Source organism: Rattus norvegicus, chromosome 9, assembly GCF_036323735.1.
Source record: "Rattus norvegicus strain BN/NHsdMcwi chromosome 9, GRCr8, whole genome shotgun sequence".
Lineage (NCBI taxonomy): Eukaryota > Metazoa > Chordata > Mammalia > Rodentia > Muridae > Rattus > Rattus norvegicus.
Window position 1 is genome coordinate 91,369,879 of NC_086027.1, and position 24,425 is coordinate 91,394,303.

A 24,425-nucleotide genomic window follows, 5' to 3' on the forward strand; every position below is an offset into this window, starting at 1 on the left:
AATAATAAAATACCCTTAACATGAAAAGCTGAGAACCAAAGCACACTCCTTCTCCTGGCTGCTCCTTCCCAAGTTCTGCTCCAGAGGGAAGCCAGCTTCAACTCCACAACAGCTATTTACCTCCATTGATTCGTTCTCCCTCTCTCCCTCTCTCTCTCTCTCTCTCTCTCTCTCTCTCTCTCTCTCTCTCTCCCCACTTATCTGTGGATAAACCCTCAGAGGGGGTGAGACCTGATGAGCCACTCTCCCTTCCATGACAGGGTGTTGACAAGGCCTCTGTGCAGCTCTTGTGTGTGTAATCACAGCTTCTGTACGTTCAAGACTGAAAGACCTGCCAGGAAGTCAGTGTTCCACACCGTGCCACACCCTACTTCACCCCACTCTTTCATTCCTTCTGTTCCTTTCTCCATGATGTCCCTTGAGCCTTGGAAGGAGCAAGATAGATGCTCTGTTTACGGTGGCGCGTTTAACAGTTACGCATTCTCTATATTTGACTTATTGTAAGTCTCTGCATGCATGGCTGATCACTCTGACCAAAGGTGACAGCAAAAACATTCTGTAAGCATAAAGTTGGTTGTCCATAGGCAACTGATCAGCCGCACCATGTCCATTAAACAATAACATTAGCAGTTTCCCTACCTGCCAGGATCTGTTATCTCTCAAGTCACAAGCTTAGGGCTAGCTCTGCAGTTCTGGATATGAATTCTTTCTTCTGGAGTGGACATAAAATCCAACCACTAGGCAGCTGGTCACCACCATATCAGACTTGCTTCTGTGGTACCAGGGGGCCCATCCTGCTTGGCCAGACAGTATTACTGCATACAGGATCCACCCCTGAGGAAGACTGATGGCGTGTTCAACCTTTTGACATGATGTTTTCATGTCTAAAATTCACACTGGAGAACTGTACAGCCAGGTTAGCAAACGGGAGCTTCAACAAGCTCTCACAGTATAGGAAGCACATTTGTGACTTTGAATCAGGTTGCATGCAGCTTGCAGGCTGTGAGCTGGACACACCTGTGCACCTGGACACACCTGTGCACCTGGACACACCTGTGCACCTGGACACACCTGTGCACCTGGAGCGTCTCGAGAACCTCAGATGCCTTAGTCCCGGTCAACAAGCCGGATGTTTCCTCAGCAACTGACCAGAGCAAAGGAGCACACGGCTTTCGTGTATAGCATGATATACTTTTTTTTTTCTTTTTCTTTTTTTTCGGAGCTGGGGACCGAACCCAGGGCCTTGCGCTTGCTAGGCAAGAGCTCTACCACTGAGCTAAATCCCCAACCCCACATGATACACTTTAAAAGATTAAAGAGCATTGTTTAAAGTATTTTCTGAAAAAGCTAAGGAACCAGGATCCCCAGAAATCCAATTCTGAGTTTGGATTTTCTACTGCTTGGTGCATTCAAGGAGGTTTTGTTGTTTTTGGTTTTTGTTTTTGTTTTTGTTTCGTGAGGATTTACTGATTCCTGAAAACATTGTCAGTAACATGATAGATTTTCTTTTAATGGACCTAATAGTACCTTTCTTTTACCTCTTAAGAAAAAAAAAAAACTCTAACAGATGATAAAGCCCACAGAATTTCACAAGGAGAACTAAGGAGGAGAGAGAAAGCAGAATGATGGACCCCTAGACTAACCTGGATTGGCCAGTGAGACTTTCTCTAGGCTAAGGAAAATGAGAAAGAAACATCTGACACGTTGTACTACAGATTCTGCTCGCCCACCAAGAGTGCCTAAGATCAAGAAATCCAGTGACAGTCACTGATGCAAACATGGGAAGAATTTCAACTAGTTTAACCATTATGGAGATCGGCACAGAGGTTTGTCAACAATTAAAAACAGAACTACGGTAAGGAAGACCTACCCATGCCAATTCAGAGTGTATACTGCAAAGATTGCATGTCCTACCACACGTGGGCTTGCAGATCCGTGTCTACGGCTGCACAGCTTGAGATACCAAGGAAATAGAAAAGAGGGACGGACCCTGACAGGGTGGCGCACATCGGAATCATCTTGCATTGCACAAAGGGATTATATTCATCTGTGTAGAACATTGAAATCATGAAAATGGCAGGAAAAAGGATGGATCTAGAAAGCATTCTATTAACCAAAGCAACAGGCTCAGAAAGAAAAGCATCTACTGTTTTCTCTCATATGTAGACCTGAGTTGATATTGTTCATAAGCCTGAATGCAAGTGTGTGTGTGTGTGTGTGTGTGTGTGTGTGTGTGTGTGTGTGTGTGTGGGATATGGACATAAACCATGAAACTAGGAAGGAGCTCAGGAGAAGAGATTTGGGGAAAATGGTGAGACCTATAGGGTACAGGAGATGTGAGAGCAGAAAGTGGGGGGTGGGTAGGAGTAGACAGAGCAGTACTAGGAGAGGGAGGTGACAGAGGACAGGGAGGAAGGGACACGGAATCAACAAAGACGTTTGATTTAAAAAAAATCACTGCAAAATGTATGCTAGTTAGAAATTTTTAAAAATTGAAACTTAAAAAAAAATCTTATAACTTTTAGGGGAAAGAGAAGCTGGAGTCTGTAGTAACAACACACACCTCACTCCCTAGCAACAAGGAAGGCAGGACGAACATGTTTTTACCAAAGTGTTTGTTTTCCAAACACACGGGTGAACTCAGATAGCTACCTTCTTTGTCAGAATCAGTCATCTGCACTCTTGCTGTCAACCAGAAAATCCGAAGCGGGTGCCTGGGTTAGCTGTCTAGACTAGAGCTATCTCCCTGGGCAGGAGCTGAAAGATGGGAAGAGGGGCGGCTTCAGTGGTGATGGCTGTGGGCGGGACAGGCAGCCACTCTCTAGGTCCTTCTTTACCCAAGGGCAAGCTGCCAAGGCTCCGGGTCACTGGGCGGAGGCCACATTGCAGAGAACAGCTGGCGGGGGCCTGTCTGGCACCGCTTGGCTTGCACTTCCTCAGCTCTTCTTTTCACATACAAACCCCGTTGCCTCCGGCCATTGGCCGGGCTCAGAGACTGGGCAGGGTCAATAATTTTAATGCAGACTCAACAGCCCTGCTCAGTAGAGTGTGAATCAGCTTCGAAGATGCCAACTTCCCCTCCCACTGACCCAGGGTAGCTGGATGCTCAGAGAGACAGAGGCCACCTCCATATCACGAGCCAGCAGAAAATGAGGCATGCCGTGTTCAGAGACTAGGAGGACGATGGTCTGAAAATTCTTTTCTATTCATGAAAAGTAAAAATATATGTGTTAAGGGCCTTTCAATTAACAGTAAGAATGTATGCGGCTCATTAGATCTCTTGTTTATTATTTTGTCCCTTACGTGTATGACTGTGTGGGTGAGCACCACATGCTATGCCGTGCTGGCAGAAGACTGAAGAGAGTAGTGGGTCTCCTGGAGCTAGAGTTCTGAGTGGTTGTGAGCTGCCCAGCATGGATGCTGGACAGAGAACTCGAATCCTCTGGACGAGCAGCATGCACTCTTAACCACTCAACCATCCATAGGTGAACGCTGTGAGTGGGGGTCGAAACAGAGACCATCCAAGCTGCCTGCACAATAGCCGAGAAGCAATTGCCTCTTGTATATTGTCCGTGTGCTTTGCCACCAATCAGCATGAGCGTTGAATACCACAGAGATTTCTCTTTTATTAATTAATTTATTTATTTTACATCTCAATCAGAGCTTCCCCTCCCTCTCTCCTTCCAGTCCCTCCTTCTCATCAGCCCTTCACTCTATGCCCCGCCTCCTTTTCTCCTCAGAGAAGAGGAGACCTCCCATGGATGTCAAGATTCCCACTTGGCATATCAAATTGTAGAAGGCATATCAAGTTGTAGTAGGGCTAAGAGCCTCTTCTTCTATTGAGGCTAGACAAGGTTGTCCAGTTAGGGGAAAGGGAGCCAAAGGCAGGCAATGGAGTCAGAGACAGGCGCTGCTCCTGCTGTTAGCGGTCCCACGTGAGGACTAAGGTGTACACCTGTTACATATGTTAGCACAGAGATTTCTATCGAGCATTTTATTAAATAGATAAAATTTTATAGTATCATGTAGAAGTCATAGGTGGCTAATCAACTAACATACTTGGTGCGCTCTACGGGTCCTGCTGGCAGACGCTGTAATTCAGTTGTGGAATTAACAAAGAATTTTCAGTCTCATCTTTATTCTGGAAGTCAAGGCCAGTGCTCTGGCACTGGATAAACTCGGGAGGAAATGTCTGGAAGGAACATGGCAAGTTAAGACCGACTGAGGATAAGACCAGACAGTCACGTGGCTGTCCTTTGGCACAGAGTCTTGTGTTGAACAGAGAGAGGGGAAGTCCCCAATGCCTGAATCCTTACTGAGCGCACAGCCATCTGCGGCAGCCTTTGACTGATCCGTTTTCCTCAATGCAAACCACCACGAGGCGGATCTTTTCTCCTTTTATTCTTTGAGATCGTAACATAACTATATCATCTCTCGCCTCACTTTCCTCCCTCCAAACCTTCCCATAGACCTTTCCTTGCTCTTTGTTCATTAATTGCTACAGGGCCCCGAGACATGCTTTCCTCTTCAAGCAAGGCAACTAGGAAGCGTTTGGCAATTGACCCAGAACTCTAGTTAGAACCGGAACTGATAACCAACCACAGGACATACATGTGGCCATGAGATTCTAAATCTTTTATTCTTCACTGTGAATGTTTCTCTTGCATTCTGAAGCCATTAAGAGAATGATTCTCGGGGTTGGGGATTTAGCTCAGTGGTAGAGCGCTTGCCTAGGAAGCACAAGGCCCTGGGTTCGGTCCCCAGCTCTGAAAAAAAGAACCAAAAAAAAAAAAAAAAAAAAAGAGAATGATTCTCTCTGGGTGAATTATTTAATATTCGAACATGCTAAAACATAACTTTGGCAGCGCTCTGGTTCCGAGGGAGAGAAAGTATTACTGAGAGCTTCCTGCTCTTAACTTGCTTGAGGTTCAGGAGGAGGCCCCTGAGGAGCACTTTGCTGTTGAAAAAGAGAAAATCACAAAAATGTTGCATGAGCAATAACCGTCACCTGTGTTGGTTTAATGATGGCCTCTAGCCACAGGGCTTTTGAAGGTCTTAACTTCTGACTAATAGTTGATGGGTTGTATCATTAATGGGGTCATGATGTCTCAAGAATAGGTTCAAAATGAGTATAAAGGAAACTATGACCTCCCCATCCTTTAGTCCAATAATCTTATGTTCATTGACTGAAACATTCTTGAAAATTTTAAATTGTATTTGAGGGGAAATGCCCAAAGTGAAAAGTCTTTATACCTTGCATGCAACAAGGTCATCCCTGGAGGTGGGGGGAGAGCTTATTTCATAAGGCCCCATGCCAGGCCCTCTCCATCACCACACAGGCCCCTGACGAGCTGCCAGAGAGCTGCCCTTCCTGTGGTGTTGAGTTCACCCAGTCGGGTGGAGAATCCACTAGTTGGCAGACTGTCACGTACTCCGAAGTCCCAGCCAGCACGATCATACACACGTAGGCAGGACACACCCTGACCGTTTGACGGATTCTGGAGTAGTTCTGATACTCTAGGCGGGAAGAGACAGCTGTAGGCCCAGCTGTGGAGACACAGCCACAAGCAGACAAGAGTAGGGCGGACACATAAAGAGAGGCTACAGTGGGCTCACGTGAAACGCCTGTCCGTTGAGTTGGCTCCCAGAAAGCCTCTCCACACCTTCTAGTCAGCAGGCCAACTGAGACTGCTTTTATAACAGAGCAGCAGTGTCCATCTCTGAGTACAAGGATGGCCAAGAGTACACCACGCCAACCCTAGTCTCTGCCTGCAGCGCGCAGAGATGTAATGAAGTAAAGTTAATTAGATGTAGGGGAACAGCCTGGTTAAAAGAGCAGACACAAATATATTTCTATGAAAACCATATAGGAAGCTGTAATGAAAATAAAATTGAAGGGCGAGAAGAGTGGCCCCATCCTAGAACTCAAGACCCTGGTACCATCCCCCACACTGCAACACCACTGGAATAGTCATCATTAATATTGTTTGTATAATATTATTTAGGTAATAATTTCGTTGTTGAAAGAAAGTTGCTTTTTCCAAGAGACATGTTTGAGACAGCTTTTTAAAAGTTAGAAAAGAACACATCAGTGGAGATTAAATCGTAGGGCTGAGGAGATGTCTCAGTAGTTCAGAGCACTTTCTGTTCTCCCAGGGGACCCAAGCTCAGCTCCTAGCACTCATGTTGGGGCCTCACAGCCACCGGTAACCCCAGCTTTGGGGAGTAGTTTTTTGGCCTCTGAAGGTACCAGCATATGTATAGCATGCATACACATGCACAAACATATAGAAATAGCTTTACCAGCACATGTATAGCATGCATACACACGCACAAACATATAGAAATAGCTTTTTTGTAAGTGATGAGATCTCTACTATAAGATCGAAGATTTCCTAGATATTAAACAGCTTTTAACTTTCTACCATCATTAAGAACCTTTAATAGAGGCTGAAGAGATGGCTTGATGGTTAAGGGCACTGGCTGCTCTTCCAGAGGAGCTGAGTTCAATTCCCAGCAACCACATGGTGGCTCACAGCCATCTGTAATGGGATCTGATGCCCTCTTCTGGCCTGCAGGTGCACATGCAGATGGAACGCTCCTATACATAAAATAAATAATACTAAAAAAAAAATGAACCTTAAATACAGCGACGATATTCTAACAAGCAAGTATGCTAAAATGACATTCATTTTGGTTTCTTACTTTTAATATTGCAATTAGATAAAAATATGTGCTCATTTTGAGGTAGCGTGTCAGCCTGAATTCACTCTGTTTTTCAGTGATTTGGTGGGAAGTGTGTGTGTGTGTATGCGTGTGTGTGTGTGTGTGTTATGTGTGTGTTTGTGTGTGTGTGTGTGTGTGTGTGTGTTGTATATAGAGGTAAAGAAAGAGGAAGAGAGCAACAGAGCCAGAGGAAAATGAAGTGTATGTGGAAATTATATCAACAGCTAGTAAACTTAAATGAGACAGTGTAAGACAGTTTATTGTAATGCCTTTCAACTCTCACGTGGACTTTAAATGCTACAAATAATTCAGTTTGTGTCAGTTTCAGCATGTTACAGTCTCAGAAGGCTCTGTCTTCGCCTTAATCGTAATTGCCCATAAACCACACAGGCGTGGAGCCCCTTGGTCACAGCAGAACCGTAGGCTTCCGTCCGATCGGCCCAGCATTTGTTCAGGGTATACGGCACAATTAAGACATTGACATGAAGGACGCTGGACAGTTCCTTCTCCCCTGGAACATACAGCCATCAGGAAAATATACATTAAACATGAAACTACAGAAGTTCCATGAGAGGAGATGTGGCCTAGACTAAAGGAGTTCAAGGTGGATGCAGTGTTCAAGCTACAGTCGAAAGGTTTCCAGAGTAGAGACTGAACGACTCTTACTCAAAACAAATAGATAACTGACAACGGGGTCCCCAAGGAGGAGTTAGAGAAAGGACTAAAGGAGCTAAAGGGGCTGCAACCCCATGAGATAAACAACAATGCCAACAAACCAGAGCTCCCAAGGACTAATCCACCATCCAAAGAATACACATGGGCAGACCCACGGCTCCAGCTGCATATGTAGCAGAGGATGGCCTTCTTGGGCACCAATGGGAGGAGAAGTTCTTGGTCCTGCCAAGGCTGGACCCCTCCCTCCCCCAGTGTAGGGGAATGTCAGGGCAGGGAGGCAGGAAGTGGGGGTGGTTGGAGGGGAGAATACCCTTATAGAAGAAGGGGGAGGGAAATGGGATAGGGGGCTTATGGACAAGAAAGCAGGAAAGGGAATAGCATTTGAAATGTAAATAAAAATATCCAAGAAAAAAAGTTCAAGGTTAAAAAAACAAATAAATGAAGATAGAAGGATGGATGGAAGGACTCATGGATGGATAGATGGATAGATAGATGATATAGAATAAACAAAATAAAATTGAATTAAGCCTGCCTTGTGGCCCCATATAATATTCTTATGTTTAGAGGATAACCATGTCCCCCACTCCCTTTCCCTAAATGAGATGTTCAGGATCCAGTCATCTATGGTTTGAGAGAGGCAGAACTTCATGCTATCGATTGAGGACAGGGGCTAGGGCTGTCATGCATACTCTAATTGAGTACAGTGGCTTGGAAACCCCATGTATACGATGTCAAGTTCATGCAGAGACAGGGTTCTCAGCTGTGAGAAAGAAATCACTAGCAGCAAAGAGGTCTTGATGAAAGGGATTCCCGAGCGCTAGTCCAAACGCTTCTGACTCAGTTGTGGGACGGAGATGAGAATCTGCCCTCCTGACAGTTTGTCAGATGACACGGATGTTCAGGGAACCCATTGTTAAGAAGAGTGCAGTTAATTACTTGACTGATAGGAATATAGACTGTTGAGACAACTAGGATGGGTCCTTACCACTACAGACACCTGTGACCTGCAGACTGGGTACCTCAGTCAGTACTTCCGGTTCACGGGATCACAATGCATGGAAGGAGTGAGGGCGGGAAAACCATCGCGCACCCTCTTCCATGGATGGCAGAAAAGTCTCCTGTTCTCACCCAAGGAAATACATTCAGTTAATTAGATTTTTGAGACTCTTTTCCTTTCAGCTGCACAAATAGAATTTCGTTTTCTTTCTAAGTTCCCTTCCGGTTTCCTCAATTTCTTAGGTCATCAATTACCATTGATATTGTCAATTATCAATTATATTTTTTTCTATAGAAGCAGTTAGTATTGACTAAAGGAAACAATGAAGGAAAAGATTCATGTATGACTGTAGAATATATCAGGTATATAAAAGTACATATTAAAGCGACTACTTATGACTGTTTTTATTCTTCTTTTCCTGTAGGTGGGTAATATTTTTTAGAGTTGATTTGTATGTGCCAAAGGGTCATAGACTAGATAGACTAGAAGGTCCCTCACTCAAGACAGGGTTTCTCTGTGTAGCCTTGGCTCTCTTGGAACTCACTCTGTAGACCAGGCTGGCCTTGAACTCAGAGATCTGCCTGCCTCTGCCTCCGGAGTGCTGGGATTAAAGGTGTGCCCTGCCTCTGCCAGACATCTGGACATTAATATTCTTATACCAGTCTTGAATGCTAGTTCAGGGAAGCAAAGCTTAGAACCACATGGAGAAAATGGTACGCATTCAATCATAACATAGGAGAGGTGGTGCACACAGGAGAGCCAGGATTAAATATGCATTGAAGCCAAATCTGTCTGTCTCTCTGTCTGTCTGTCTCTCTGTCTGTCTCTGCCTTCTCTCTCTCTCTCTCTCTCTCTCTCTCTCTTTCTCTGTCACACACACACACACACACACACACACACACACACACACACACACACACACATTCTAATGAACCTAAAAATACACCAATGTTAGACCAACCACTTCCCACCTACATCAATGGCAGTTTCCTATAATTCAACTTTTTATTATCATAGAAAAGGGAGGAGGGTTGACCACCTTCACCCTTTCCACAAGTAAACCGCCTAACTTCCTAGGTCTTAGTTGAAAAGAAAAAAAAAAAAGACACTTCTATGTCATTTGACATTTCTTCTATGATTTTTTTTCTATTCCTTTTTATTGAAGTGTTGCCACAATGTCATGCGGATCATGGTTCAGGTGTCCAAGGTTCAAAGATCAGAAGAGTTTGCTATCCATCAACTGTCCTCTTTTGCTCTTCCCAGGGCTGTGTCTGCGAAGGCAAAGGAAAATGCCTCTGCTGGGGAACTAAAGGGGAGAAGGTAAGACAAGAATTTCCTGCTGCCTCTTCACAGATGCCTGAGTCTGCCACACTTTGCCCTTCTGTAGTGGAGATCATCATCCAGTCCCCTAAATCCACCTTTAAAGTAATTGTATATAAACATTAACCTTAAACAATGTTGAAAGCCTTCTAGGAAAACTTCATCGCCCCCGGCTACCTTGGGTAAATACTGGCAGCCAGACTGTAACTCTCTTGGCTGAATAAGTAGCGAGTTGGCAGCAAAAGAACATTTTTATGAAGCCTCCCTAGCATACGCTATATTTATAATGTTACTAAACACGAGAGAAGAAATTAAAACAACTTAATTCTCTCGCTTCGATGTAAACATTGAAACCCGCAGACTCTGGGCTACAGCACTGGAACAAGACCGCCCCCTGGTGGCGAAATCGGCAGCAGCCCTCTAGTTAAAAATTCAAAGCTCCTTTGAAGAATGCAAGGAAAACGAAGGCTGCGAAATCTCATCAGTTTGCTCCATTAACTCCCAATTTATGGTAATTAAGACAGGGGCAGAGCTAAAGTATCTTCGTTTGTTTACCAACCTCTTTTCTCTCAGAGATATTAATTAATGGCTCAACGATATTGAAAAATAACTATTAAAAATGCTTCAAAGAAAGCACATTTTGAGCTGTCTAAATATTTATACATGCCTATATGATAATTACAATGGTAATTTTATCTGTATTTTGTTTGCCAATTGTTGCAAACTTGATCGAACTAACTAGTAGCCTTGACTGTTGAAGACTGTTTGCAGTATTCTGGTTCCTGGGAAGGTTTTTGTTGGTGAAATTCTATTTTACTCACTCTACCGGACGCTTCCCCATAGCGTCATCCAGCCCTACCTACAAGATCATTTAGCTCACACTTTGTGCTGTGCTGCTCTTGATGCCTCTCCTGAAACTCCATGAAAACAACCGGCTGAGAGACTCGTTCCTTTTCATCAAAAATGCTTTTGAGTTCACATCTCCATGGTATTCTGTTTTCCTTTCATCTTTACTAAGAACTCAAAACACACCCTTTCTCCTCATCTTTACCGTCTCCACCTCTTAATAAACACATTCCACTAATCTTGACTTTCTATCAAGACTGTCCTTTCAATTCTTGGTCCCTTTCCCTCTAACCTCTGTCCTGGGTAGGTCTAGTGTCTGGGGAAAGTCTCTAAAGGACATGGGCACCACTCTGCAGCCTATGGACATACATTAGTAGACGCTGGCTACCCTCGGAGCTGCAGTGCTAACTTGCAACCCCTTGATACAAGAGAAGAGCATCATTGCGAAGAGAAGGCTGCCCTCTGGCAGCGCGTGTTGCTGGATAACTGCTGCTTGCTTCTTGATTTCTTTTCGTTTTAACAGGGGGAGATCGGCTTCCCTGGGCCCCCTGGATTTCCTGGCCAGAAAGGATTCCCAGGCCCTGAAGGCTTGCCTGGACCACAGGGACCCAAGGTATGTCAGCCTGCAAGCTTGGTAAATCCTCTGCCCACCCAACCCCTCTCCACGCTCACCCTATGGGCCATTGAGACTGTATAGATTCCCCACCTGGCGACTATAAAACAAGTTCTTGGTTTCCTCTCTTACCGAGCTTTCACCCAGCTCATCCACCCAGGCCATGTGTAGTTTCTGCCCATAAATGTAGCCAAGCTTCTCTTACATGGGGGGAGGAGGACTTTTCCACTTTCACTTGTGCCTGACCACTGGGATTCCATTAGTTCGGGAGCATCTCCTTTCTAAAGGATCTTGGAGTTAATGCTCTCGGTATTGGCTTTTCTATCTCAGGGCAGAAACATACAAGTTTTGCTATGCTGGCACACAAATTCGTCTAGATCTTTGCAGGTCCCCTAACGACAGGATTTTCATCCTCTCCTTGTCTTTTCTTTAGGTCAGGCTCTTGGAGGAGTAGGTAGTGTGGTACCTGTGGGTCTCCCGCTCTTCCTCCCTTAGCCAAAGCCACTTTGCGTTTGGATTCTTCCCTGAAAACATTCCTGCAAATTTCACCAGTGACCTCCAAATGACCACTGTGGAGGGTACTTTTGGATCCTGACCTAGCATGAACCTCTGCTTTACTTCCCATCTGGAAACATCTGTCTGCCTTTGTTTTTGGACGTCCCCTATCCCTGACTCTATTCCTGTCTCCCCATCACCCGTTCCTTTGTGGGGTCTGGTGAGCATTGCGCTCCTCAGGTTTGAAGCAGGGGGCTGCCAGCTTACCATGCAGCTTCATCCTAAAGGCTGTGGTGATAGTCAAAGGCTCTTGCTTCAATAAATACCCAAGAGGAACTACCAGATAACCGTGAACCACTAGATCTGCCTATTATTCCTTCCCTGGGGACATCAGCTAGCCACACACCTGGGCTGTCAGGCATACAAACTCATTCCCCTGACTACTGACCTCCAACAAGCTGTGAGCTATAAGCTATGAACGATAATTATAAGTGATCTCTGTGGAATCTTTTAAAATCCCATACTGTATTGACATACACTAGAACACTTAAACGGTGCATTTTCCCTCTGCCAAGCACTGCCCCAGTTACTCCTCCCTGTGCTTCATTTTCTCTTCACTTTGACCCGGTAATGCCCATACACAGAACTCCAGGGGACCTCTCTGTGATTACCACTTTATTGTAGAGGATGCATCTGAAGAGATAGACAAGAACACAGGATTCATGAAGGTCTTAGTGCAGGCACCTCCATTCCCCGGAAGTGAAGTATCTCACTCTCTGGACACACAGATCCCCTTCAGCCCAACTGAACCTTAGGCTAGGGATTCTTACAGAGGCTTCCTCTAGGAGGCAGGAGCCTCCCCTAAACCAGACTCTAGCACCTTTGCTCCTTAGACAATGGGTTGCAGCTAGAGTTTCCAAGCTTCTAATCATGGCTTGACCTTTCTTGTGATCATCCCCACCCCCACCCCCAGCCAAGAGTCTATCAAAAATCCCTTCATCCAAAGACGTGTCTCTTGATGTGATGATGAATCCCAAGGGATTTGGGGACTGTGTAGGTGTCAACCATTAGGACTTGGTGCCCTGATCTCTCTGGAAGGATGAAGGAGCTTAGGAGGAATAAAGGAAGCTCTGAAGACAGAACCGAGAAGCCATTACTACACCGAGGGAGCTGAACCTGCACTTGGGGTTTGCAAAGCAAGTCTGATTCCCAAGCACTCTCCATCTCTGTCTATCTCGCCCACGGCACCGCCCTCTTTCTCTTTCTCTCCTTCTGGTGCCAACTTTGAAACAGCAAGGATGGGGAGATGGCTCAGAAGGTAAAGTGTGCTTGCTACACGAGCAGGAGGACCTGAGCTTAGATCCCCAGCAAAAGCCAGGCACAGCACTGCACCTCTGTAACCGCGGGGATGGGAGTCCTGGAGCTCCTGGCCAGCCAGCCTGCGTCAATAAACTTTCAATTCGGTCAGAGATTCTGTCCAAAAACACAAGGTGAAGAGGGACAGAGGAAGACACCCCTCCCGCTGCCAAATCTGACTTCCACATGTACACACACACACACACACACACACACACACACACACACACACACACACAAGCATGCATGTATCCATGCATACACATGCACACTTTTAAAACACAGAGTATGGGCTGAGACTGAATTTTCTACTATTTTCAGTGATTGGGCTTGGATTTCCCTTTATTTCATTAGTAAACGATTTCGGACATGGGAAACCTACAGGTGGATTATCTGAGAACCTGTTTTTTACACAATGTTTTTATGTAGTCAGACCAGGCTGGCCTGGAACTCACAGAGATCCACCTGCCTCCGCCCCCCAAGTACTGGGACTAAGGTGTGTACCACCAAGGCCCAGCAAGGACTCCTCTCTTGTTTTATTCTCCATACTTTGCTCGCTTGCTTTCAACACGTCTTTAGGAATGCTGGTTGCAATTACAATTGTCCTCACTGTGGTGCTTCCCATGGATCACACAGTGTGCAAACATTCCATAAAGCCAACGCAGAAAACACCTGCTATGTCACGATATCTTATTTTCAGGCATAGCTAAAAATACTCCAAAGGAGTGGCTGGCCAACGGCAAAACTCAGAGACCATTAAAAACTTGACAAAACATTTTCAGATTTATAAGCTTCCGTTCTACGTGATATTTTCTGCATGAGAAGATTTACAGCAGGGGGGAGTAAATCCTGAAAACCTGTCTACTTTTCTGCCCTCTACATAACACAAAACAGCTCCCATGGAGGGAGGGGCTGGAGTGGGAGAAGAGACAGCCTTGAATATGGCCTTGCACCCAGGAATTCCACCTCAGAAAGGAATGGCTCACTTTGGCCTTGATGGTCCAATCTCAGAAGTCTCTGTAACAGCCTTTCCAAAAGAAAAGAACAAAGAAAAAAGAAGAAGAAAAAACCCCTGAAACTGTGGAATGATGAAAATGGCTTTTGAACGATGGTGCTTTCACAGCAAGGAGCTTAGTTAAAATATTCTCCATTTAAGGTTATTCTCTATAAAAAAAAAAATGGGGCCTCAGACCAAGATTCATTGTGTGCTGGAAGCAAGATTGTCTCTGGTGCAGGCAGCCCTCACTCTGTTGTTTATTTACCGGAATGTGTCTGGCACATTGTGTTAGGAAGTGCTTCTTCAGCACAGAATCTCCAGTCTCCTTTGCTATTGTAACTCTGGCGTTCTTCCTTATCAGACCTCAGCAGCTGCTTGGCTAACGTGGGTCTTTTACAGGCCCACAGTACTTTTCCCACGAAGGAGAACCCTGGCAGGATCCTGTTGAATCATTGATTGTGAATCAATATACCTGGGAGGAGGATACGGGGTGGGCTGTTTGAGACCGTCTTCCTTGCAGCAAGCCCCCAGGTTGACACTAAGTCTCTGCTCAGTGGTCCCTAATCCCACTCAGAGTAGCAAAGGTTTCCATGCAGATTTATCTGTCCCTTCCTATTGTCTCTTGATTAGAAGCAGCAAGTGATCAAATCTTATTAACCACAAAACAATCACAAAAGCAAAACTGTTCACACGGAGATAAGACTGGGTACAAAGGGTTTTTACGGGACTGATTCTTTCTCTTTCCACTTGGATCTAGGGCTCCCCAGGACTTCCAGGACTCACTGGCCCCAAAGGCATCAGGGTTAGTAGTTCAACCCATCCATTCCGATTGTTGGCTGAACGTTCTTCTTCTAACGGTAAACATTATTCAAATGTCAGGGAAGAGTGAGCGCATCGTGTTCAGCTCCGTAGATAGAGTTTGAGAACAGCAAAGCTAACCCACTGGGTCATGGTCACAATAATGGCCACTACCTTAGAGACACATGTGAACTGATGGGGGAAGGGTGCAGAGAACTGTGAGGAGAAGAGGGTGCTGTTCCTGATCGATGTGGGAGAACTTAGGAATTAAGGTAAGTATGCCAGCCATGATGGTAGCATCCCAACCCTCTAGTGACAAGGCAGGAGGACTGAGAGTTAGGGACAGCATGACTCCAAGGAAGGAAGGGAAGAAGGAAGGAAGGAAGGAAGGAAGGAAGGAAGGAAGGAAGGAAGGAAGGAGGGAGGGAGGGAGGGAGGGATGTATATAATATATATAGAGAGAGATAGATATAGATATTTGTCCCCATGCTTTTTACAGAAGACATAAACATTTTACTACATGCAAAATATACAGTAAAAATGAATTTCAGCCAGGTGTGGTGACTCACACCTACAACCTCAGCACTCAAGAGGCTGAGGCAGGAGGATTGCTATAAGCTTAAAGTTGGGCGCCTAGTGATAGTCCCAGACTAGCCCTGGTTATATAGAGTGAGACCTTTTCTGAAAGAACAAATAATAAAGAATCCCCCACAACCAAAGAAACCCCCTTTCAAAAAGTTCTATAAAGTAAAACTTTTCTCAGGAGAAAGTGCTTGAGGTGCTAGTCTGATTACCTGAGTGCAATTTGAGGGAGGAACCGGATAGATAGATAGATAGATAGATAGATAGATAGATAGATAGATAGATAGCCTGACTGACAGATACCACACATATGTGCACACACAGAGACACACCTAGAGACAAACACACAGACATACACACTCACCAATTCTAGAAATAGAAGGTAGGGGCATAAAAGCCAGCCTGAGATATGAACATAGTGCGTTCGAGACCAGCCTAGGCACGTACAGAGCAAGGCTGGCTGTCATGAAACAAAACAAAAATTTTTTAAAGTTTTGTAAAGGTAAGATGTACAAGATTTGTCTAGCCATTTTGTTTCTTTTTCTAATCATTTTTCTATATGCAGTCCATACTTGCTAACAAATGATTACTGACATAGCAAATCATTTTATATTTATAGGATGAACATTTTAATTGTTTTCTCTTTCTACCCCCTTCTTATTTTGCTTACATTTAGGGAATAACTGGATTACCAGGGTTTGCAGGTCCTCCTGGACTTCCAGTAAGTGATGAGAAATGTGTGTGTGTGTGTGTGTGTGTGTGTGTGTCTTTGTGTACCTGTGTGTGTGTAAGTGGGTCTGTGTATGTCTCTGTCTGTGTGTCTCTGTGTGTGCATGTCTATGTATGCATGTGTGTATATGTGTCTGTCTGTATGTAGTATTATGTATGTGTAATTGTGAATGTATATGTGTATGTATGCATGTATGTGTATGTGAGTATACATGTATATGCATTTGTGTGTGTTTGTATGTGTGCAATGTGTGTGTATAATATATGTGTGTATGTAAACATTTGTATGTATATATATGTATGTGTGTGTGATGTGTGTGTATAATGTGTGTGTATAATGTGTGTGTGTGTGTGTATTCTCACTCACATGCTCATTTAATAAAGACATTAAAATAGTCACCCAAGGAAACAGTCTTGACACACTCTTTACAAGAAAAAGCTACACTGGTCATGGCAGAGTATGGCTTTGTGTGATATCTGGGCAGACTGAGTAGAAACAATAGTACAAAGAACAAGCCTGTTAGTGGCATAGAACAAAAACATCCCTCACCGGTGTGTCTGTCTCTCCAGCCCTGCCCACCAATCCCTCACTCAGAAGAGTATGGCATGCAATTCTGTTTCCTGTTTTATCTAAAATATCCACATCTTAGCCAACAATCTGTACCATAGCTAATATGTTTTATTTGCTATGATATTTAAGCTATATCTAAAAGTCTATGATTTAAACTTGTATCTTAGCTAATATGTTTTATTTGCTATGATATTTAAGCTATATCTAAAAGTCTATGGTTTAAACTTGTGTGAGCATTTCTAGCCTACAGCTGTTTCAAATCATGCACCATTTCCCTTGATCCTGACGTTTTTGCTGGATCCTGGACCTTGTGATGCTACCTCTGTCTTTGTCAGTGACTCTTCCTCTTTTTCTAGGGCATCCCAGGCTACCCTGGGCCTCCTGGGCTGGCTGGTTTACCAGGATGCAATGGCTCTAAGGTATGTACTGCCTGCCCGGAGGATTAGTGAGAGTCTTGCTGAAAGAACAAGTCAAATTGGAGCTGCACTGAGATGGAAGTCGACTTTCCCAAAACATTCTTTTAGTCAGGACCCACAGCATGATTTTGAGTAGAAATTACTTCCTTTCCCCTTCCGTACAGTTTTAGGGGAGTTTCCCAACAGTTCCCACAGACTCTCAACTGCTTCCATCAGGGGTCGTAGATATCAAAATCAGAGACTAAAGCTTTGAGTACAAAGTTAGTGTCTAGAAAGGAAAATCTGAGATTGCAGGGCCCACTCGCTACTTTTTTTGTCCTAACTGAGCCCTCCTTTCCCCTAGAACATGGGCCACGAGAGAACTAATTACCAAGAAGCAGCAATTAAAAAGTTCTTGGCACAATTAGGTGGCCATTTATGCACAATTTGAGAAGCGGTAGACCCCAATCTTATTCGCAATTAAGATAACGGGTTTCTGGCCCTCTGCCTTCTGATCAGTAGCCATGAGGAACTTGAACTGGTTTGCCTAGATTTGTCACTGCAGGGTTGGGGGAAGAGACAGGGATAGCTATGAGCTATTCTAGCACAACTAAGAATTCTGACAAACTTCCCATGTCTTCTAGGGTGAACAAGGATTCCCAGGCATTCCTGGCACACCAGGCTATGCAGGGCTCCCAGTAAGTTTGCCTCTCTAACTCCATTTCACAGACATAAATTATGAATGAAAGCTGTCCATTCTATATTCTATGAACAATATCTCTCAGGAGACTGAAAAGAAAAAAGAAACAAACAAACAAACAAAGGGGGAGAGGAAAAATGAATTATAAGGTCAGTTTAGAAATTAAGACTTTGTCTTACTTTTGACATATTCACGTAAAGATGTATATTAGGCATACCGACTGGAAGTGACGATATGAGGTCAAGAATCTAGCAGTTCAGAGCGAGAGCAAGAAAACAGGGATTTAAATGTCAGACTTTATTCAAGCATGTAACTTCTAAGTCAAGGCAAATGAACAGAGAAAGGAGAGAAGGCCCTAACAGCAGAGAGAAACCAGTAAGAGTATGGAAGCCCTGAGGAAGATTTACTTCAAGGAAAAATGGGACAGCCCGATGCTGCCAAAAAGTCTAATAATACTAGGAATGGGGTCTTGTTTTTAGCAACATGAAGAGGTTGCTGACCTTGGAAAGCAATGTTTCCATGGTAGGAAGGAACAGGGAGGCATATCTGGAGCTGAGAAATAAGTGGGAGAACAGGATGCAAATTTGCAGGCAGGATGAGAGAGAGGTTGGTTGTGTTGGATGAAGGCGGATGATGAAGAAACCATGACATTGTGGAGACAAGGTCAAGTGTATGGATTTGTTCAGCTTCCAGTGGTTAATATGTAGCCTCTTTCCTAGGGTCCTGATGGCTTAAAAGGACAAAAGGTGAGTCCTTTGTCAACTACTATGATGGGAGTTCTCTAACCATACATATAAAAAAGGACTCCAATTAATTAATCAAATATAAACATTTCAAACAGACATCATAAACCAGGCCTTGGTATTAATAATTCAGATGCTATAGAAATTAAAACACAGCACTTTCTCCTCTGGCTGTTGTCATAGATGGGTCTGTGGGTCAATTACATCATCTTTTAAGGAAGGAGGATCTAGCGGAAGGAAGCTGATCTCATGTTCCAGACTCCATGTTCTTGGGTCAAGAATTGCTGCCAATTCAGGTGTCTTGGGAAATGATCTATTATTCCTAATTCTTCCCTCCCATCACAATAAATTGTTAGTTTTAAAAATTAGTACAAGAGAGAGGGGAGGGGCTTCTGAAGCCCCACTTCTAACTGAGGTAAGCTAATGGTTGTTGAGGAAGGAGAGACATTTTCTTCGGTAGGAGTTCATGCTTCACACACACACACACACACACACACACACGCACACACGCACACACGCACACACGCACACACACACACAGGGAAAAGAAGAGAAAGACATGAAAGTATGGGAGCCCTATGATCTGTAGGGTGTGAGAGAGATGGGATAATGAGGAGTAAATATGAATTGTATATGCATTATTTATACAAGTACATAAATGCCATAAAGAAGCACATTATGTATAATTTATACGTTTTAAAGTCTTTTTTTAATTCTTTGAAATGGAACAATTGCACATTTTTAAGACACTTCTCCAAGCGCATACCTCCCAAACCCTCTCATTTTTAAGGAAGTTTGACCTTCAATAACGTTTATGGGGGGTTTTGAAACTATAAAGTTAATTGGTATTGATGACTGTCTCTGCCTTTAAGGGCAAGCCTGCTCAAGGAGAAGACGGAGAATTCAATGGAAAAGGTGACCCTGGTCCTCCGGGGGCTCCAGGCTTCCAGGTACAACACTCCCAGAAGGAGTGTTCAGTCATCTTCCTCTTCATCCTCAAATTCTCTCTCCCTCTTCCTTTCTTCCCTTCCACCCTCTTTCTTGCCTGCCTGTTTTTCTTTTTGTCCTCTTCTCTCCCAATCCATACTCTCACCTCAGCTGTTATTCTAACATTACCTTGACCTCATTAGGAGAAGGAACATGTTGTTTTGCAGAAATGACATTGTGTTTGTCTTTTAATCCCTTCTTAAGTCTCTGTCACTCAGCTCCCGAGCCTAAGAATCTTCAGAAAAAGAGTTCTACTTGCCCTGTATTCACTGAAACCAAGGACGGGCGTACACCATGCATTGACTACCATTTAAAACTGGATGGTTAAAGAACACCCTGGTTTCAATACGCGTTATTTTTAAGAGCTCTGTTGAAGCGTAGCTCCCTCCCCTTGAACACTGCATGGTTTGCTTCACTAGTTCATCTGTAGCTAGCCTGGAGGTATTCAATACCAGATCCAGTGAGACACAGCTATTTGGGGGTCATGTGTATTTCATGATTCAGAAGAGCCCTTAGATAGATATAGGCTATAATTGCTAAATTTCAGGCCAATTAGCCAGAAGTAACTTAACATAGCTCAGAATTAATGGTGGAAATCTCTGAGAAGAAGAGATTTGCTTCAGTGAATCAGTTTGAGTTGAAGCAGGGGATGTGCTCACATGGTGACTGGGGCTAACTGAGGGTGAACCGTGACTTCTGACTAGGAGTAGAACAGTCATAGGAATGTGGCTAGGGGCTGGAATAGGCTTCTGAGAGAGGCAATGGAAAGGGATGGCTCTTGATCCTTTGCTTAGGAATCAATCATTGCGGAAAGGAAAGTAGTGACCAGAAACATGGGTGGCTCCTGTGCACTCTATACTGGACAGTGGGTGGCCGAAGACATTGCAATGCATTTATGTAAGGAAGGTTTCTTAAATGCCAGTTGTATGGAGGGATTATTTCTAGGCGCTAGGGTCTAGATCAGCCAAAATACCAGTTCTGAAACTTCTTGTCCTCTCTACATTCTAATGAGAAGACAGAAGCAACATCAATCAATAACTAACTATACCATGTGTTACACGGTAATAGTAATGAATGCTGATCAGAAAAATAAGTCAAGGAAGTGGGGTAGAAATATCAACCAGGAAGAAAACCTTTGGATAGACTGAGAGGGAGCCCAGGGTTCCAGTGGCACAGTCGGCTAGCTGGAGGCACTGGTCCATCAGAGAGGGCATCCTTCTGAGAAGGTCAGCCACAGAGATAGGAAGGGGGAAGAAGTAGGTCATATAGGTAGAAGGAAAACTAGGCAAGAGAGCTGCAGGTGGGGACAGCTCTAAAGGAGGAGAAGAAACACAACTGCCCAAATACAGAGAGGGAGGGAAAGACAGGGAGGAGATAGAGAAAAGAGAGAGGAAAGAAAAACCCTGGAAATTGAATTGCCCAAATCAGGAAGCATCCCTGGCCATGCCCATGTATGCAGTAGCCTCAGATGTTTTAGGCATTTGTATCCTACAGTAATGTGTTTGGAACTCACTGTAGTCGTTTGCAGTCACTTAGAGGGGAGGCAGTATGCTCTTGTGATTTCCTTAATACATCACTATGTCTGACTTTGGCATTAACTGGCAAGTGCATTAAACTCCCTCTTTTTCCTTTTTTCTAACTTCAAGGGTTTACCAGGACCCCCAGGTTTCCCAGGGCCTGCCGGCCCACCAGGGCCCCCAGGATTTTTTGTGAGTATGAAGTCAAGGCAGCTATGCGCATCGGTGATAGCCCATGTTTTAGAGCATTCTCTGGCTGGCTGAGATTCCTGCTGTAACTTTTATTTATGGCCTTTTCTAGGGTTTCCCAGGAGCGATGGGACCCAGAGGACCCAAAGTAAGTCTAACTTCCTAATTTGTAATAGTCAGAGCGCCGTAGCCAGTCCAAAAGCCTAGCTTACTTCTTTGAGCAGACCACTGTGGGTACCTCCCAGGGGATACAGGAGTACCTGCAGGAAAGGGGTCAGGGCCAGCAGTAACTTAATCCATGACTCAGAACAACAGAAGAAAGCAGGAGTTTCTAACATATTGGTTTCCATTTCTAGTAACCCTGCCTCATCACATCAATTCTTACAGTGGGCTGCTTTGCAAAATCCACATGACCTATGTGGCTAGATAAAAGCCAAGTCCATTTGGCCTTCAATCTGGGTGCTTTGGGTGTTTCTATTCAAAATTCAAGCTGTAGTTTCAGGATAAAAATATTGAGTGGAGCTGAGCCTCACCAAGGAACTATTACTAAGCACAGTGGTTCTAACTAATATTGCTGACCTAATGAACTGGACACTTCCCAGTGGGCTTTCACGATTACTACTTCATCGTTAGATGCACACAAGCAGTCTCTCTGTCTCTCTCCCTTGTATTCCACTTTTGGCTTTTCTGACGTTAATTTCAGAAGCTTGACATTCAGTTACTCACCTCTCTTATTTTTAGTGTGACAAATTAGAGCATCAGAAAGCGAAGTGACACAGGAAGTTAGGTAGCCAGGAGTTAAGGGCTCACCAGGAAGTAGCCAGCCAAGGAGATCAAAACCAGACAGTAGCTTAATTGGGAAAATTCTCTCTGGGTGGCTTCCATTCCTCGTCCCCAACTCTTGTGTCATCCATTGTCCTCAGTGAGTCTTCTGTTTCCTGTATCTTGAAACCACCACATTTAACAGAAACACATTGCTAGTGTGTAAAAATAGCAGCATAACTTCATAATTTCAAAACTAAGATGAAACTGTAAGTCTTCCCTTACAAGGACTAGAATTTTAGTGAGCTTCAGTTATTCATATTTATTTTTAAACATAGTGGCTATATATATAAAGGGGTGCAGTAAAGAAATTGCCAACAAGGCTGCTCCATTATTAGGGGGCATATTTATTCTGCATAACAGAGAAAATTTATCCAGAGGCGTCTGAAATAATCCAGAGTGGAGGAAAAAGGACTGCAGGCTAGAGAGCTCTGGAGAGATTATGGATACAGTAAGACAGCAGGAGATAGATGGAAGGGTCTGAGGGAGGGAGAGAGGGAGGGAGGGAGGGAGGGAGGGAGGGAGGAAAGGGGGGAAGGAAGGAGATTAAGTGGGGACACAAAAAATCGGTAAGTCTATAGCTCTGTGATTGTGGTTGTGCCTTTGTTTCTGGGAAAGACATCTTCCTGATCCTTTCTTTCTTTTACAAGGGAGGGAGATAGGAGGGAGGGATAGAGGGAGGAGGGAGGGGCACAGGACACTTTGTCTTTATAGAAAGAACAGGCATTTGGGAGGAGGGAAGTCTGGGGAGGTGAGAAGGGCCAGAGCTATTGTAGGACTTTGAAATAGCAAGTACTTATGAGGAGGGACTGAGGGAGCCTGAGGCATGGCTGATATGAAACCAGGGCTGCATGTCAATGAAGCCACATGTCCCTGCTGGGGAAGTGACTCCTTTGGGGGACATTCTCGGCTACCTGAGGGATGTTGGCTTCTGTAGTCCAGCTTGAACTCATTTTTAGACATAGGGACTTCCTGAGACCTAACAATGGCATCTCATGTTTTCTAACAGGGTCGCATGGGCGATAGCACGATAGGACAAGAAGGAGAAAAGGTATGTTCTAGTGGGCCAGAAGGTGCGAGCCTCCCCCACAATGCATTTGGTCTGCTGTGTGTGAGGCAGAAGAGAAAACAGACCTTTGAGGGGGAGGGGCTGATGTGCTGATGAGGCTGGGGCTGCTACTGGGGACCTCTCATTCTCTACTGGGCTTGTCTTTAGGGTGTGAAAGGATTAACAGGACCTCCTGGGCTGCCAGGACCAGTGATTTTTACACTCCGACACCCATACAGAAAATCGGTAAGTCTGTAGCTCTGGGATTCTGGCTGTCTGTGCCTTTGTTTCTGGGAAAGACATCTTGCTGATCCTTTCTTTTCTTTTACAAGCTCCATCATGAGCCTTCTTGATCCCTGTTTCCCACTCCTGGCTGGGAGAAGGATTAAACCATGTAGATTGATTCCTCCCACTTCCTTTGGGGTGAAGGGAGGATAGAAAGCTTAAATGAGGAAGCCAAGACTGGTGGCTACAAGGCACAGGCCTGATGTCATTCACCACTCTTCTCTCCTGTTCCCTCTCATTGTCCCTTGTGTGGAATGTGTGGCTTTGACCCAATAGGATGGCAATGGCCTATCGACAGAGTAGAAGAGCACTGCAATCTAATGGGACCCTTGGCATGGCCACTGTAGCCTCAAGGACACACAGTCTTCACCAAGACCACTACTCCATGTCATTTTTGACATGAACTGCATTTTGTTTCTATAGCAAGATGGCCAAGAGGACCAGGATATGGAGTTGCTGAGCACTTGGGAAATGAATACACAGTGCCACACACCAATTCAGCCATTAGCCTGCACTTGGAAAGTCTGGGAGGGGAAATAAAGAATTCAAATAGTATCAAATTAACAGAGAATTATACTTAATTACTTCAGATGATAATTTAGCTGCAACATGATTTAAATATAAAATATGCTCTTTCAAAAGTATACCCCATGGGTTTTAATTATAACTAGCCTTTAACAATTTTTGTAGCATAATATACAAACCATAATACTCTCTCATTTATGATCAACTCGGTGGCTTTTCAATGTTCAGTGAGTTGGACAACCGTTACCTCTGAAAACCTTAGAATACTATCTTTATTCTAAGAAGAAGCCCTACAACCACTGTCCACCTGCACATAGTCTAAATGACCAAAACAAAACTCAGTGGAGTTCAGAGAAAGCACGGTGGAATATAATATGGAAAAAAAATCACATCGAAGACTGGGAAAATGGCCTGAGGAAAATAAGTGAATTCTTCAGAGACCATTAGCAAAAAGTAAATCAGTGAGATCTAAAGCATCATTGTCTAAAAAGAATTGAATACATTTTCAT

General features: G+C 44.3%; 1 protein-coding gene across 2 annotated transcripts in view; it reads left to right on the forward strand.

Annotated features, from left to right (window-relative positions):
• Col4a3 (collagen type IV alpha 3 chain) overlaps nt 1-24,425 on the forward strand; it is a 129,099-nt gene that overhangs the window by 45,889 nt on the left and 58,785 nt on the right. For both annotated transcript variants that reach the window (XR_005488938.2, NM_001413988.1), the window contains exons 2-13: nt 9,662-9,718; nt 11,088-11,177; nt 14,783-14,827; nt 16,082-16,126; nt 17,062-17,124; nt 17,745-17,798; nt 18,520-18,546; nt 19,416-19,493; nt 21,177-21,239; nt 21,349-21,384; nt 23,068-23,109; nt 23,275-23,352. Coding sequence is in view for 1 of the 2 variants with exons in the window: in NM_001413988.1 (NP_001400917.1) it covers nt 9,662-9,718; nt 11,088-11,177; nt 14,783-14,827; nt 16,082-16,126; nt 17,062-17,124; nt 17,745-17,798; nt 18,520-18,546; nt 19,416-19,493; nt 21,177-21,239; nt 21,349-21,384; nt 23,068-23,109; nt 23,275-23,352 (678 nt within the window). In the remaining variant the exon portion in view is untranslated. The remainder of the gene's footprint in view (nt 1-9,661; nt 9,719-11,087; nt 11,178-14,782; nt 14,828-16,081; nt 16,127-17,061; nt 17,125-17,744; nt 17,799-18,519; nt 18,547-19,415; nt 19,494-21,176; nt 21,240-21,348; nt 21,385-23,067; nt 23,110-23,274; nt 23,353-24,425) is intronic.